General features: G+C 37.0%; 1 protein-coding gene across 1 annotated transcript in view; it reads left to right on the top strand.

Moving 5' to 3' along the window:
- The window catches only part of IARS1 (isoleucyl-tRNA synthetase 1), a gene marked incomplete at its 5' end in the record, with an annotated part of 109260 nt that overhangs the window by 34762 nt on the left and 56454 nt on the right, over positions 1-18044 (top strand). The window contains 3 exons of the mRNA XM_035892224.1: positions 857-948; positions 5950-6048; positions 17858-17984. Coding sequence (XP_035748117.1) covers positions 857-948; positions 5950-6048; positions 17858-17984 — 318 coding nt within the window. The remainder of the gene's footprint in view (positions 1-856; positions 949-5949; positions 6049-17857; positions 17985-18044) is intronic.

The following is an 18044-nucleotide window of genomic DNA, read 5'->3' as shown; positions in this document are numbered from 1 at the left end:
TGTGCTAAGAAAACAAATTGTCTAGTTGGTGCCTGCTGGTACAGTTTGATAGCGAAGCATGTTCCTGTAAACACAATTTACTTGAAAACCACTTAAAAATCTTGTCTTGCATTTGAACTCAAATAGCTGTCATTGCTTCCTGCTATATATTAAGGCAAATAAAGAGAACACTGGAGGCTACATGTTTATCTTCGTGCTGGTAGGAATCTGAATTTAAGGCTCTTGGACGATATGACGCTGAATTCTTAGCTCATGAGTATTGTTGTATCATAAATCTTTCTATATTTTTACTTTGTTAATGTCATGTTGACACTTGTTTGTTCTGTAGATTGTCTTTGATTATTAATGTACAAGTTTCACTTCCAGCTTAGAACATAAATCCTGTTTAGTTAGTAAGGTATTGTAAAAGATGCTTCAACTTCTGTAACTGTAGTCAAGTTAGAAGAATGTGTTGTAGTGAAGCCTAATATTAGGTAAGAAGCAGTATGTGGCTTCCTGCCACAAAATCAGAAGACTCAGTAAAAGATTTAAGATACTAAATAATATGTGTTCTGATTTGTAGAAGTGCTACAGAAAATTTGAATTTTGTACACAGTTGTGTGTACGTAGAAACAGTTAAGGGCAAAAGGGGACTGATGCTGTATACCAAGATTTGGAGAGCAAATAACTTCCCAAATTCAGGGTTTTAACGGTGCCTCTGCAGTAAATGCATAAATTGTATAGAAGCTTTTTGGATTTTTTGTGTAAATACTGAATTATCTGTAGGGGGTTTCTTAATTTGGGTATTGGAGAAATTTCCTGTAGTAGCTTACTGAAATTTGTATTCCCATGAAAATTTTTTGTTCTGTCTTTTTAGGATGCAGATAAGAACATCATTAAATTACTGAAAGAGAAAGGCAGACTGGTTCACAGCAGTAGTTTTAAGCACAGCTATCCTTTCTGCTGGAGGTAAGGAGAGAAGTGCATATGGCTTTAAGATTGAGGGTTCTAACTGAGTAGTTCTTCAGGTTTGTCTCATTTTTCCCCTCCCTTGACCTGCTTAATTTTTTTTTAAACAAGACTAGAAGTAACAGGAATCAAGAATATTGAATTAGGAGAACTCCAATTTTGGTTTAGTAATCAAGTAAATTAAATTTTTTTGCCATAAATTTGATGAATTTAAGTGTAGTGGGGAAATTTTTTTCTATTATAATTTTATAGGTGTGTTTTTATAGTTGGTACTTATTCTTCAGTGTTTCTTGTAGTACTGCTAAGTACCTTTTGAAGATGGTTATAATAAGTCTAGAAAAGCTTATTTTTTAAATAGCTGAGTACTGAGTGGTGGAAAAGGATATTTTGGTACACTTTGAATTGTATCCAAGTAAGTATATTGCAGAATATCCTTAAAAGTTTGTGTTCAAACTTTCCATGTGCTGGATAAAATGGCTATATTATAGTTGTTATCTTAGTTACTTCTTTTTAACCTTGTAAACTGACTTCTTTCTTTGGAATCTGGTACAGCCCAGTTGCTTACAATGTTGCTTAAAATCAGAGTTAGCATTTATCCACTGCAGTGGCTAGTAAGTGTAATACATGAATATGTTTTTCTGCTCAGTCATTCCTGAATGGAATTCACAAACAGTGGTTACATCTCTGATCAGAAACAACAGTTGACATGTTTATAATATCTGTGGGGACTTCTTAGAAATACTTGGTTTTGTCAACTAGAAATTCAAGATTAGCTCTGGAATGTCAGGTAGGTGGTTCAGCACAGCAGCCTGCCAAGAATTGGTCTTCTCAGGTTGGAAATCTTGCAGAGCTTGAAGGAGGACTCCATGTGCAAGTCTCCATGGGCCCTCAGTATAGTAACCTAACGTAAGACGTTTTGGCTGTGAGAAGTACAGGCTAGACAAATTTAATCTAGAATTTAAGCATGTTTTTATTAGTGTCCTTTCTGTTTTTAAACGCATACAATTGTTATAGCAAAATTGGGGGGGGGGGGAATAATCACAGAACAATGTCAAATTTAAAAAAAGACACTTGAGTAATCTTTTAGTAGCAATATTGTATTAAACTATTTTATTATAAGTAAAGACACACTTCAAAAAAAGAAAATATGTAATTACCTATCTGAAATGAGTTGAACATTTTAAGTCATATCTGATGCATGCTGCACCTGTACTGAAATAACTGTGATAAAAGCTTTTGTCTCCTTCTAGCTTTAATGCTACTAGGTGAAGTGTTTTAGCAGTGTGCATTTATCTTTGATCTGTAGCAAGAATAACCTTTCCTTGCTCTTGAATAGCATGATTGGTTTGTTTCTAACAGCTACCTAGAGGAAGAAGGGGAATTACCTTCAGGTGTTATGTCCTTGATGGTTTGGGACAATTTTTGAAAAATGGCAGCCTGAAAACAAGCAATGCTTGTGTTTTTTCTTATGTAGCAATTCAAATGTATGGTCATGGCCTTCTGAGACAAACCAGTAATGTAGAAGTTCTGATTCTGTAGAACATACTTAATCCCGCCACTCTGTTGACGTTTTTGTTGATTGATGATAAGTTGTGGGCAGCACCTAGCAGCAAATTACCTGGTGGGAAGAACAGAATAATGGATTCTACTTGAAAAGCTCATTTCACTGCCATCAGAAATGCCATAATTGGAATATGCTAAAAGTAGAAGAGTAGTTCGTAAATTTGAACATAGTTATAAGTTATTTCAATTAATGTAGGAAAACTTTGAAATCAGACTCTTGTACTCATGCGTTTCATGCGTTTCCCTGAAACCAGGCAGTTGTTGAATCCTGGTTGAGTTATTTTCCCTCTTTTTATATATCATCAAATTAGGGTCCTTCTCTACATTTTTTTGTTATTGTGTTCTGTAGTAATTTTCTGTCAACTGAACTTTAAAACCTGAGAGGGGAAAACAGTAACTACTTGGGAAGTATGCAATAGATAGTTTTCAGTTAGAATTCCCCTTCGTTGGAATTGCTGGAGACTGAAGTCATTGGTCAAAAATGCTCTGTGTAGGTGTGAGATCCTCAGAGCCTATGTTGTCTAGGTAGCAATTTAACAACTCTGAAAGATAGCAAAAGCAACTAGCAGCACAGACGAAGTGTCCATTGCAGCTACTACATGCCATTCTACTAGGAAGCAATACCTGGGAGCTCTACCGTTGACAGACACAGAGCTTTGTCTTTTTCAAGCCAATGAAAGCAAAGACAAGAAGTGTCTTTCATAGCACATGGTCAGTTATCTATCATTTGTTTCCTAAATTATGAGAAAATGGAGTGGGAATAAGATCACAGTAATTTGTTTACAACAGCTGTGCAGTCCAAAACAGGTATGAGAAAACTATTGGGAGTGTGTAGTGTCCGCAGAGAATGGTCTTTCCAATCTTGCTCTTTTTAAGTATAAATATTGTATTTCAGAGAATTTTGTGGCACTGCTAAGGAACAGACAATTTGCTCAGGTGCTTTGATTCCTCTGATACAATTCTAAAGGATGTATTTATAAGGGGAGTAAAACATTGTTCGGTTGAGATGGAGAGAAATGTCTAGGCAGGGATTTTGTAAGCACCAGTCTCTGATTTAGGTCTGTTTGGGTGATTTTTTTCCTTGTCTTGTATTGCTGGAAAACACAACCTAATAATGGGTGTTTCTCATTTGATACTACAGCAAAGAATCTAATCTGGTTCCCTCATCCCTCTCACCAGTCACAAGGGCCAGAAATGTGTAAGATGTTACTGGTTAGGCAGATTTTCAGTATGTTGTTCTGTTTTTGTCTCCTGCTGAGACACTGCTTGGCAATACAGCTAGAAGAAAGAAAATATTCAGGGGAAAAACTGTGCCATCTCCCATTTCTTACCACCTTCATGTAGGTGGTAACAGTGCTCTGTGAGTGCTTTGGAATGATTATCAAGTATTATAAAGTTACAGTGTTAGGTTGAAAGCCTGGGAAATGATCATGGCTTCATCTGCTTGTTTCTTTTTCATAGATCCTTTGTGTCTGAAGCTACTTTTGCACTCAAGCTTGTCTTCCAGCAGCCCCATCTGTCAGCTGCTTACTCCTGATAGAGGTTGGGTACCAGTTTATTGTCCCAGCATTCTTTTTGCAGTATGTTAAGGCTGCGTGAGAAACTGTTATTATCAGGTTTTATTCTTGTTTCCATAACTCAAGATCTTATGTGATGGCAATTCATTGTTCTTCAGCATACCTGAAGCAAGATGCCCATTGAAACTAAAATACTTCTGGAGTACCTTGTAGCTTGCAGAATACTTGCTCTTTTACTGTGGTCTTGCTGCCGTGTGAGGAGTTAACCGTTTACTTTTTTAGGTGTTAGGACTTGAATTTGAGAAGCAGAGCTTCCTAGCTTACCATGTTTGCATCTAATAGTTAGAATGCTACTACGTTATTGTTGCTTTGAGCTCTTAGCATTTCCTGTAAGGTCATGGATACTTTAACTCTTAAAAATTACAGATTGAAATGTATTGCTTGTAGTTAAAAGGAAATATCTTCTGAAATACAGTATTAAGAGAAGTGATATGCTTTTTATTATTGGGCTTTATGCAAAGTGAGTGCAGTTTTTCATGTCTGAACAAGCTTTGCTCTGGGTTTTCTTTTCTTTTGTTGGTCAGGCAGGTGAAACTTCAGGAAGTGCTTCCACACTAGCAATTTTAATTTGCATCATTATCTCCAGTGAATTTCAAACAAGTCCTTGCTATGGATATAAGTAAAATGAATTGAACTTTTAAGGTGGGTTGTTTACAGTAATGACTACATGTAGGAGATGATGGTAGTTTCTCAGGGTCTTTGCTTGTGAATTATTTTCAAGCAAGTGTATTTCCAAGTTCTGAGTCAGTGACTTAAAAGTAATATTTTAAAAATTCGTTTTGTGGGGTGGCTTGATACTAAGGGAGAATGAGCTTCTTGTCCCAGTATTGTTGAAGCTGCGCTGTACCCATAAGCAGATTCTATCCCCTAGGGCTCAGTCTCCCTTTCCAAGTTGGAATAATGGGATGGATGTGAAGGATTAGAAATGCCTGAACTCTCCTGTAATGACTCTTACCCACTGTTTAGTTACTGGATCCTTTAGAAGGATGCATGCTACTTGAACAATCTCTCAAGACCTTCAGCTGTTGTATTATGGAACTGACAAATAAGAGACCAGGTTGAGACACAATGCAGTCAGATGCCTAGGGATACCAATTTTGCTGGGTAATTTAGGGAATTTACCAGTCTGTATGCTCTGCTGTATAGTGTTCCCACTTCTAAGTGATCCCAAGTTCCAAATCTGCTCCCACCATAGGGGATTTGTATCACTTTCTTTGAATGTTGAAGTAAGGAATATATTAAGATACCTTTATAACTTATTACTTTTATGTGTTTATTTGGATCTCTTTGTTTCCTTCTCCGCATGGAATAGGACATTCTTCTAGTTAACCCTGGGTACTGTTACTTCATCTTTGATTTATTAGTTTTCTTTTAAATACAAATAGTAAAAATACAGCATAATGATTTCTGGCTTTTCAGATTGATGTACACAGAAAAAAGATACAGAATGAGCTAAAGTGGAAGACTTAAATATGACTCATTTTAATACTTAAGTTCATATTATTGTACTGTGTAGGAACATAAACTTCAAATTCAAGTATTGTTTGAACATTCTCATCATTTCTTTTGTGATACAAATTACTTGAATTGCTGGGTTTGAAGGCTTTTTACATTTTTTTTTTTTTAGGATTTGATTTTTAAAATAGTAGCTCACAAGTGTAACACTTTGTGTAATTTAAAAACCAAAACAAACCCCAACCTTTGTAACTGTGATAATATTTCAGCAATAACAACAAATTCAGTCTGTGGAAAAGGGACTGTTATGTACAAAAATACACTTTAAAGAGTGTTTTATAAATAACGTAGCACTGAAAATGTTTTTGTTTGCTTTGCTCCCTTCCCCATCACCTTCCCTCTATAGGTCAGATACTCCATTGATATACAAAGCTGTGCCAAGCTGGTTTGTAAGAGTGGAGCACATGGTGGAGAAGCTACTGGAGAATAATGCCCAATGCTACTGGTAATGTCTCCTGCATATATTTTTGGTTTCCTTTGCCTGGGGTTAGGTGTGTAGAGGTGTGTGTGTATGCTGGAACTCTACAAAGGTCTATTTCGCTGTTAGTGGGCTAACCTCATATTTCCATTCTGTGTCTGAGCCAATATTACTGGAATGGGGCTGGCAACCAGTTTTAAACAGTGTTTCTTCTCAGGTTTCACAAACGTCCCTCAAACTGGTAGAGCAATGTAATGGTCTTCCTGGTATAAACAGAGAGAACCTGCTTAATTGTGTATCAGCCCAGCGCTTGAACGTGTTTGTGTACTATGCCTTTCTTGTGTCAAGAAGGCATTCTTTGCTTGTCTAAAATCTCAATGAGAAACACATTTTAGGGTGTAAGTAAGGTTGAATAATAATTTACAGTGAAATACATAAACAGGATCATTAAAAGTATCCTCAAATCATCTTATACAATCCTGAGAAATTCAGCATGAGGAAAAACTGCAAAGGAAAATAAAGCTGTGGAAGCATGAAAGTGCACAGTTAAGCCTCCCAAAAGGGTCCACTAGAGAGAAGAATTTAGGCAGCTAAACTCCATGTTTTTATTGTTCCAGATTAAACTAACTTTTAGATAAGGTATTTTTTTCTTTTCATCCAGTTGTTACAGATAAGGTTGATACTTTGTCATAGGTGCATTTGAAGAAAGAAAACACCCCTTCCCCTCAAACTCATTTTCCCCCCACATCTGCAAAACACCCAACTCAACTGCCCTAGCTTGTGTAATAGCTGTAACCAACCTCAGTTTCAGAGGTTTACATTTTCTACTAGTGGCAAACATTAAATCTTTATATGTATAAAGGGAATATGAAAAATATTTGTGTGACATTTGTGTAGAAAACAACAGGTACATTTTAGATAATTTGCATGCACTATTAAATTAGCAGTAAGGGAACTATTGGCAGCAGTAGCCATTTTGAATCAACTGTGGGTCTGTGCTGTGTTACTAACAAAAGAACCCTATGATCTCCACCTCCATAACCTTTATGTTTTTTCTCTATTTCCCAGGCAAAAGTTATTTATTAGAGGAGGAGAGCAGGTGGGGAAAATGTGGATGTTACAGCCTCATTGAGTTGTGCTGTGTGCTGTTTCAGTTGTTCGGTCTTTCCTTATGAGGACTGTAGGAGAGCTGGGATTCCACCCTTGTGTATCTCTGCTCAGCAACTGAAATGGTGCTAAAGAAGGTGACTCAACTTTCAGTGAAAAATTACAGCTTTATCTGCGTTTTATCATGGACAGTAGCTAGCAATTAAATTCTTCATGAGCAGCTTTTGCATAACTGCTTATGTGGTACAAGCACTGTAAATATTGAAATATGTGGGAAAAGCTAGTGATCCGTGATACAGACTGTCCAAAAATGCTGCAGTGTTGGCTTGCTAATAAGCACATGCCCAGTCTGGATATGTAAGAAGATTTTATAGATTAGTAAGTGTTGCTTTCTGTTTTCCATAACAGAACATACTGTGATCCTTCTTTTGGGGGAAAAATAAGCTGGAGAGGGGGTGAAACTGTTTGTTCTTAGCTTTAATTAGCTTTCTCAAGATGCTTTTACTGTTTTGATGACTGACAGTAGACCTGCATACTTAATTTTCACATGAACATAAGAAAAATTTAAGGATCCTATTAAGGAAGTGTTTGAATGGTTGAGATTGTTTTGCTTTTCCAGAAACAAAGCTTCAAGAAGAAACTGATAAGTGACCTCTGCTTATCCAGGAGATATTAATAAGAATTAGTAAACAGTTTGAATCCTACCTCATATATATGTTTGGGTTTTAAGTGGTGCTTTCTGTAAGTGTGGAGTAGTGGGGATGCAAGTGGAACCAAATGTGGGAGCTGCTGTTGCAAAGGTTGGGTGGGAAGACCAGGCAATATTCATGCTTGGAATGTAAGTAACCGTTTGTCCTTTAGGCAATTTGTGAGTCTCAGCATAATTCTGTAATTGACCATAAAACTGGTGGCTCAAGATTCCTCTCAAAACAGTATGGTCTGAGAGATTTTGAGAATCTTTTTGTAGAGAATGTGACCGCAAGTAGAGCTGTATTATCAGTAAATGCTTAATAAAATAACATGTGTTTCTAGTATGTGATTTCATAATTGCTAGTTTGAATACTTGATGGCTTTTGTTACATAAAGATGGCTTTTAAAATCTAGCTTTTTAAAAGAAAAAGGCATTACTTTCAAGGTTTTCTTCTATGTTGTTCACTGATGTTAGTTTTGTTTGAAATGTAATTTCTTAAGTTGGTGTTTGGAATGCTAGCATTCTTCAATATTCATTTGCTGAAATTTTAGGAACTCCATCCTTCCCAAAACCTACTTTTTTTTTCTTTTGAAGAGACTTGATCTCTGAAAGTGTCACAGGAATAATACCTAGCTTTTTAAAAATTTATTTTTGGACTCTCTGGGGCTTCAGGATGTCCTGAAAATGAGAAAATTGGGGATAAATGCTTTTCAGACTGTATTAACCTTTGCAAAATGAGTTTGACTGCATTGCTTTTTTTTATTCCTATAAATGACTGATAGGTATTTTGTCCCTTAAGAATAGCTGCACTCTTTGTAGATATCCTTTTTGATGAAATAGATTAAACAGTTGGACAAACTTTTGCAACTTGATTGCATTTCTAATTAGCTTTTTAATGAATTAGTCTACTGATAAAGCCATAGTTACTCAAAAGTTAAAGCCTGCAACTGTGCCTTCGTTTTTTCAAAATGAACTTAACTATAGTTTTCAAGAATGATTACATGAGTAACATGCCAGCATTTTTGTAAAATCAGAAGCAAAAAAACCCCTCTATTCTTTCTCCCAACCTTATTCTGATCAGAGTGGGAAGTAACTTATGCTGGATATTGCTGAAAATGCAGAATCAGAACAGTATTTAAGAGACTGTGTTTCAGTCTTTAATCCAAGGTCTGTTACTGAACGTTCTATTTACCACACAAGCGGTAGAAGAGATTATTTCTAGAAAAATTTAAATTAAAAAAGAAAGAGGGGTATTCATATTCAGGCAAGCTACTACTGTGGTACTTGAGATAGAGGGGCAAATTTGGCTGCTGTGCCATTCAGGACTGTCAGAACTTGGTTTCCTGTTGCATCTGTATGGAGAGTTAGGTGCAGCACCGAAGTTGGGTCCTGGTGTAAGTGGTTTGGAATTCAGCTTTAATTGTTTGTTGTAACTATTGTCTTACAGAAGGAGCATTTCCTACGTAACCACAGACAAGCAGCTAAATGATGCCACCTTAGATTCCATTGTATAATATAGGGCTAATTCCTATCATCAGAGTTCAAAGTTGGTATAAATTACAAATTTATAAGTTATTTTAAAGAGTAAATTAGTGCTATTTATACTCATGTTTCTAAACTGTTGTAGCTCACGCTTCTGGCAGCGTATGTAATATTTTTATACTTGCAGGTTGATAGAAAAGGTTCTATAGTCTGTGTAGTTTGTATTTAAATATCAGCTTTGAACTCTTTATTTTATTTTTATTTTTTGAAAAACCTCCCTCACTTAAAGTTCTACTTCAGTAACTCCTGAAATACTTACCTCAGCTGTCAACAAGTTGCTTGTGTTAGACACACAGTTATGTTGTGTTAGCACAGTTCTGACACTGTTTACGTAAGAAAGTACAGCACTTAATATAGTGGAAAAATGAGCATCAGTGGAAGGAAAGCAGCAGCAGAAGACAGTAACGGACTTCAAAGAAGCCAAGCCTTTTGTTCTTGCATCTTCTTGGCATTACAAAATTCAAGCATTGTGATAAAGAGCTTGATGTATAGGTCCTTAGTTGAAGGTATCTTTTTTTTTTTTGACTTTCATCACTTAAACTGTTAGTTCTTATTGAAAATGCCTCACAGAACACATCCAATAGGCCTGTTTGCTAGAAGTGAATTTCCTGGTTTACAGAGTGTGAATTTTGCACACATTTCCTGCTGTTCCTGTATGAGCAGTCTTAAGACCAAGCATTTTCACATGCGTCAGTCAAACATTAATCTTTTGAGAAGCTTTTGATCTTGGTCTTTCTAATCATAGAATGTTTTGGGTTGGAAGGGACCCCTAGAGGTCATCTAGTCCAAGCTGAGAGCCCTGTCCAACCTGGTCTTGAATGTTTCCAGGGATGGGGCCTCCACTACCTCTCTGGGCAACCTGTTCCAGTGTTTCACCACCCTCGTTGTAAAGAATTTCTTCCTTATATCTAGTCTAAACCTACCCTGTTTTAGTTTAAAACCATTACCCCTTGTCTTGTCACAGCTGTCCCTACTAAAAAGATTTTCCCCATCTTTCCTATAGGCCCCCTTTAGGTATTGAAAGGCTGCAATCAGGTCTCCCCACAGCCTTCTCTTCTCCAGGCTGAACAAGCCCAACTCTCTCAGCCTGTCCTCATAGGAGAGGTGCTCCAGCTCCTCGGATCACTTTTGTAGCCCCAATCTTCGAACGGCAAACTGTCTCCCACTTCTGAAAGGTGTGATTTGATCACAAATTGTGCTTGTCTTGTATCATAAACCCTAAGGCTGACAGGGTGTGCAGAAGATGGGCTGTAGAGCCCACCTACAATAGAAAGCTGACATTTGTTCTACTAAACTTGTAATTTTTGTGCAGATGAGGAATTTCTGTCTGAAGCAGGGGATACACTCTTTGTGAATTGTAAGTCACAACAGAATTTTAGCATAATGGAGGAAAATAATTGACTGAGCCCCTAGTTTTCTTCCTTTTACTTTTTTTTTTAGGATGCCTCAGGGTATTTTCTTTCCTAGCTTGTTAGCATTAATAAATAAATTTTATCTGAGCAGTTTTAAATGCATCGGGGGGGGGGGGGGATGGGATGGGATTTTTTTTTTCTCTCTTTTGTTTTTTCTTTAAAATGACCATGCATTTGTAACTTTCTGAATCATCGATCACACTTTTCTTATTCAGGAAATGTGAATACAAATTAGGTCTTGTCTGTAGTAGTGGTTGCAAAGTGTATGGCAAGGTGCAGTCACTAGATGGCAACATTTCCCGAGGGAAAATTCAAACTCCTATCATTGCCTACAGCAGGAGGTGAAAAAAAAAATTGCTGCAGGGTTAGCCTTGTGTTTGTCTCCTTTAGAGCAGCGTAAGTCAGAAGACTTTATTACTGGCTGTTATTGGACATAGTTGAGGATTACAAGTGAATTTTGAGGCTTGTTCCAGCTGATGGTTTGTGTCCTGCTGTGTCCTAATTTTGCTGTTTCCTCTCAAAGCCTCTTGAGCAGACATTGCCAATTATGTTGTGGATACAGCAGGTACCTCTTCAGTCCCAGCGAATGGTCATTAAAAGCTTGTTGTTTGATTCAAGTAATAGCTTACTAAATAAAGACTCCAAATGTCAGTTCACTAAGCAATTATAGTACCATATTCTTAGGCAGATGGTAAATCTATCTGCATGTGCAGTATGTTGAATGTTTGCCACCGTTACAGGATTGCAAACATATTTATATATGCATAAATTGAAATGAATCCTAAGTGGTAATGCCGTATAAAAGTACTTTGTAGCTGTAAATGTTAGAATATTCCAAAGGAAACTCTGCAGAAAGAAGAAAAGTGAAAGCTTAATTTCTTACTGGCTTCAGGACGCAGGGATTTTTGCTGTAATTGGTAAGATTAAGAATTTTAATAGCAATTAGCGTGGTGTCTGGGTCATACAAATAAAATACATCAGGATTTTTTTAATATGAGAGTATAAAAAAATTGGGGGTTACAGCTTCACTTAATCTTGACTTGTCAAGCAGCTGTACGCTGCTGACAGTGCGGTTGTGATGCAGTCTGCAGCAGCATTGCAGTCTCATGCTAAAGTGTTTGTTGCTATGGGAACCAGGATAAAAGAGTGAAGAAAAGCATTGCTATATCAAAATGATTGAAAGCACTATTCATTTAGCAAATGTGAGCTGCATGTAAGCAGAAAATTCTCTTGCACCAGTGGAGGCAACCTGAACTTGTGTGGGGTATGTTGTTGTGCACCATTCTAATAAGCTTTTGTGAATTGAGGAGGAGAAAGAGTCTGCTGCAGTGGAAATTCTGGGTGCTTTGCAAACAGCTGACTTTTCCTCTCCCTTCCCCTTTTGTCCCTCCCTCCTCCCCTGATGTTTAATTAGGTCGATAATATAGATTGGTGCTAATTAAAGTGTCAAAAGGGCATGAATAGTTGCTTATTTTATCTCCTTGAATTAAAAACCATTAAAAATCAATTTGAGGGCATGTTGAAGGAGGCTTGTTATTAGAGTAAATTAACATAATGGAATTTAAGACCTTGTCGCCTAAGGATTGGTTAATGTTTAAAAAGAACAGCAAATTCTACACCTAAAACAAAAAAACCCAGCTGTTATGCTATGAATTTAAATAAATCCATACATACTTAGTTAAATGACGTAGGATAACTACTTAATCAGCTTTGGTTTTGCTGTTACGACTCAGCTATTTTCTGGAAGAATGACTTCCTCCTTTCTGGACAGATAAGTGATTCCTGATTTCAGATGTCACTTAAAAAGTTACCAGCTTGCCAAATAAAAGGATGGATCTGGGACCATTTTCTCAGAACCAAACATATCAGGTGTTGGGTGTTAATCTGGTATTAGATTTCCTAATTCACACTGTTTAAGGTTGTGTTTTGTTTATCAACTCTATAGTCTCTTATGGGACTGTTTTTCAAATAATTCATAAGCTAAGAGCTTCCTTTGGTTAGTAATTATGAAGTAAATCTTATCCAGTACATAAAACTACTGTGTTTTTTTCAAAGAATGTTGTGAATAAAATTAGTTGATGAGAAGAATGAAGAGTGAGAAAGGATTAGTATATCTTTATGTAACATCTTAAAGAGCTTTTAATGGTAAATAGATGATAAAACCTATGAGGCTTCTGCTGTGGCAGTATTTGACAGCTGCTTATTTCAGCAGTGATACTTGTATTTACAGAAAAGAGGGACAGCACTGCTTTGAGACAGAATTCCTGCATCCTGTGACTAGGGCAAGGTGAGCCAAATCAGTCACGCAGAGTGCATCTGAAATTTGAGATGGAATCAGAAGCTGAATTCAGTATTTGCAATTGTCTTATGTGCGTAAGAGGGATACTTCAAAATATATGTACAGAAAAGGAATGGATGTCTCCATCCTTTTAATAAGTTTCCTTCTGGATTGTATAAAAATTTAGATTTTTTTTTTTTTTTTTTTTAATATCCTGTATGTTTCTCCTCTGGAGACAAGAGTCAGAGAGCAAATATACCAATTTTAATCGATGCTGTTCCTCAGGTATTAATTGCTGATGAGAAGTCACTGTACCAGCAGCCATGATAACTTACTGTTAGTATACCCATTCATGCTCTGGGTTTGAAGATGGTCCTTAATTTGCTATTTTCTAATCAATGCCCACTTTGCTTGTGTGACTTGGATGCTGGGTAGCATATAGACTTTGAAGTCAAAGAAAATGGTTTCTATTGTGACAAGCTAATAAATGTTGTTAAATGTCTGGATTTTGGTTTGCTCTTCATGGTTGTTTTTTTTTTTTTTTTTTTTGCTTGTCAAATTGAGTTTTTATTTTAGACACTAAAAATGAGGAGTTACCAAGGAGAGATGTGGGAGTTCACTGTGTACAGGATTTAGCAATGCATGAATTTAGCAAAACCATAAATCTGCTTCAAAATAGGAACAGTCAAAAATGGACATACCATTTGGGAGCAGATTAATAATTTTCAGCATCTCTAACTTGTTAAGATAGAGTTTTGATGTTGGGAGAGTAAGATAGATATTAGCATTCAAACAGGTTGAAACCGATGCACTTTCATTCAAAAATTTTTCTAATTGATGACTTGACAGGTAAATATTTCTTCCTTTGTGTTGCGGAGTTCAATTCCCTGAACTCTTCAACTGCTGAGATGTCTGCATCCTGAAGTTTATTTAGTGCACTATCCTGGGTGCCAAGACAGTAGAAATAGTTATTATCCCGCACTATTCTCCAGGCATGAATCAGGAGCTTCATGACCTGCTGAGACAGCAGTCTCTTTAACCTTGCGAAGTGTTTGAGAAAGAAGTACAAAATCCTATCTGTGTCATTTTGCGGAGAAATTTGGAGATCAACACCAACACAAATTGCAGACTAGTTGGGAAATAAAAAAACCCTGTTTCTAACAGCACAGTTTTAGGAGCTGCAGCAGGATTGTATTAGGAGAGAAGTTGCTGCTTTGATTTCAGTTGAAAACTTGTGGAACTATTTAATGCTGGAGCTTGGCCTTTTCTGAGATCAGAATCTGCTCGGTGCCGTTAGCAGTGGGCTGCTCTAAATGAGCTGCAGCACTAATCACCTTGCTTGTCAATCCAACTGTAAATTCAGTGGAGTGACCAGCATAAAAATGAAATTTTGTGCTTTCAAGCTGAAGGGGGTTTCTGACAGATACCTGGTTGAATGTGAAAACCATGCTATATTAGCATATGAGAAAGGGCTTTTTTTTTCATGCCTCTGTGTTGTAAAATGGGAATGTTTATTTGTGTGGCCTTGCTTTTGTTTTTGTCTTTTTATTCTTTTTAAAGTGTCTAAATATCTGTGCTGTGAGGACAGTTTTGATGCACAGGGATCAGTGTTTGTACTTTGGCAAATTGCACAGCTGTTAACTTTCAGGCGACTTCTCAGCTTTTGGGTTTAGGTGAGTGGTGTTTAACATACCCCAAAATGTCCTGAAAGCTGAGGAGTTATGTCAGTAGTTATTCATGGGTTTATCACGGTCTTATCAAAGTCACAATCCTGTTTGCAATGTACTTGGGAATTCAGATGGAAAAATTAACAGGGAATTATGAGGAAGACTGTGGGCTGACAGATTAAATATGCTATAGCGTAGTCTCGGGGGGAGGCCAAGTTTCTGCAGTTACTGTGTGGGAGAAAGGGGTGCAGAATTCACTGGCGGGCAGCATTCCTCAGGCTGCCCTCAGTCTCCTTGGTTGAGTAAAACAACCTTTTGCAAATTTAAGGAATTGTTGCTTTCTGTAGTTGGAAGAGTAAAAAATGCTTCCTTACCTAATAATATAAACCTGTGGCAGGATGTTATCTTTAATAAAGTTTAACAGGAAAAGTATACCAAGAAAATATCTAGGAGAAGATTAAAAAGAAATGGGGAAAAAAAACACTAACCTGGAGTTGGTGTAATATAATGATCAGGTGTTAGTAACCACATTGTTGAGAATACTCTATTCTATAGTCTTCCCAGCCTAGTGAAATACTGAAATAGAAGGTGTGTCTTTTTTTTAATTTTTTTTTCCTATGATATGTAGGTAAGTCAGAAGTGTCAGACTGAAATATCTGTAGCTAAATCTAGTGAGACTAAATAAGAGGAACAGGCTGTGGTCTTGAAGAACTGCATGACTGGCAAGGCTGTTCTCTGTAGCAGATAGCTTCTCCAGCTTGTTCCCAGTTGGAGACTGTATCCACTGATACCTGGGTAGCATGTATGGGCAGCATCTGCGCAGCGGTAAGAACCAATTGGTTTAAGTAACACTCTTTGACTGGGCTCAAAGTGTATTCAATACACAGGCTCTTTTTATTTTATTTGATAGCTGTCAGTGTTATTTCTGTATTGTACCTCTAAAGTGCCACAAATCATTGTTGCAAATGTGGTTCATAGTAGATGAAGTGGTTTGTGTTTTATGTTCCGCTAAGAACTGACAGCAGGGTCAGACAATTTTACCAGAAGAGGTAAATTATATGCTTTCATAGCTCAGAGAGAGAGATAACACACCACATACATTTTTGTGGTTAATGTCCACTTTGGGGATAAAATTAATTTTTAATGCATGTTTTGAGGAGGCAGAGTTGAAACTCTTAGCATTTTAATGTCTTTGGGGGATTGTTCAGCCTCTAGCTATGTTAAATGGGACTAATAATTTCACCTAATCAGTGTCTAACAACTTCTGAAAAATGGAAACTAGTTTAGGAGTGATGTAAAGAGAAGTTTTCCACATTAGTGGAATGTTAGGCAAATGCTAATGATCTTCGTACAGTTTCCACTTGTGTTTGGGGAGAGTGTCTCTTAAGGTCACAGCAAAAAGTTAATAGTAATGAGTCCTGCTCTAAAACAAATTGTGAAAGCCTGTATACGTGTCTAAATTTTAAAGCAGGGATATGGATGTCATGTGAAACATTAGTCACTGAATTTGTTTAATATTTTTTTATACTACATTTTTGTTTAAGAAATGTTACAGGAGATAACTTTGTAGCTGAAAGTAAATCTAGAAATGACTGGTGAAGGTGTGGAACTTCAGGCTGGTACTTAGTGAGCCTTTTAACAGTACTTTTTATCCACCTGAGGCAACATTGGCATCAAGAAGTCTTTAGATCTCAACATGGCATTGTCATGACTCAATGACTCAATTCTAGAGTTATTTATATTATTAGCCTGAAGAAGAGAAGACTGAGAGGGGACGTCATCAACACATACAAATATCTTAAGGGTGGATGTCACGAGGACAGAGCCAGGCTCTTCTCAGTGGTGCCCAGTGACAGGACAAGGGGCAATGGGCACAAACTGAAACATAAGAGGTTTCAGTGGAATATGAAGAAAAACTTCTGTACTTTGAGGGTGACAGAGCACTGGAACAGGCTGCCCAGGGGGGTTGTGGAGTCTCCTTCTCTTGAGATATTCAAAGCCCACCTGGACAAAGTCCTGTGTAACATGCTCTAGGAGTACCTGCTTTAGCAGGGGGGTTGGACTGGATGATCTCCTGAGGTCCCTTCCAACCCTTGCCATTCTGTGATTCTGTGACTGTTAGCTCTATATTCACAGCTTCTGTGCATCTTGGGTATCTTAAGGTTTTTCTTCCTGTGTGTGTTTCATTTGAGGCTGGTATTTCTAAATGCACCTTTAGGCATGAAGGGGGTATATTGTTGACCTCAAAACTCATTGTTTTTCCTCATCTGCTATATAATAATTGTATAAATCGTTAATTATTTGTTTACATCATAAGATAAAACAAATCAAAACATCAGGCTGTTTAGCATATCCAGGAAACTTGCTAGGCATCAGATTCTCGTGTTAACCTTTGGGCTCCAAAACATTTTCATATGGTGAAGATTTGTCTTTAACATCCCTCAGAGCCCATTAGTGCTCGTAATGAGTTTTTTAGCGAGCATCGGTATGGTTTTTTTTTTGTTTGGTGGTGTTTTGTTTTTTAATCGGAGAATTAAAAGTGGAGATGATATATAGTGTGAAAAGGCTTTTTTGTAGCATATATCAACCTGGGATTTCTTTTTTTCTTGGAGTCTAAAAGTAATGTGCAGATACCTGGATGCTCATGCATAATGCAAGGTACTTTTTGATGCATTTACTCCAAGCTTTTTAAACTTTGTAATTTCATTTAGCACTATAAATAGTGTCTGGTATTTTTTTTCCTGTATGTAAAATAAAGCACAGTAGTATTGTTATCTACCCTTAGCCCTAATCCTCCAATGTTAGACTACCTTGTAGATTTTTGAACATTGTTTTATCCTTAGTGAGTCTATTGTATGTTGCACACATTTTTACTGAGTTATTTGAGAGTAAAATAAATACGGTATTTTCCAACTTCTATTGCTTACTTGAAGACCAAAGAAAGCAGAGGAAATGGTGTTACTTTGGCAGCAAAGTCTATAGGCCTTGGAATTGCCAGTGCAGCAATACAAATGTGTTCCAATTTAAGCAACGTGCTGAAATGAACTTATATAGTGGATTAAATAAAATATAAGCATTCTTACTAGCTTTCTTTAAGTGGAATGTAGTGATAAAAGAACACTTCTTGTTTTCGGAACAGGGTTCCGGATTTTGTGAGGGAGAAGCGTTTTGGGAACTGGCTTAAAGAGGCACGAGATTGGGCTATATCTAGAAACCGGTACTGGGGAACACCCATCCCTTTGTGGGTCAGCAATGATTTTGAAGAGGTGAGTAAGAAAACAAAGGTTTCTAGTTGACAGAAAAGCCTATCTGCATATGTAATTTGC

The sequence above is a fragment of the Egretta garzetta genome, unplaced genomic scaffold (assembly GCF_000687185.1).
Source record: "Egretta garzetta isolate BGI_Z169 unplaced genomic scaffold, ASM68718v1 scaffold553, whole genome shotgun sequence".
NCBI classification, from domain to species: domain Eukaryota; kingdom Metazoa; phylum Chordata; class Aves; order Pelecaniformes; family Ardeidae; genus Egretta; species Egretta garzetta.
This window is presented reverse-complemented; position numbering and strand designations above follow the sequence as displayed.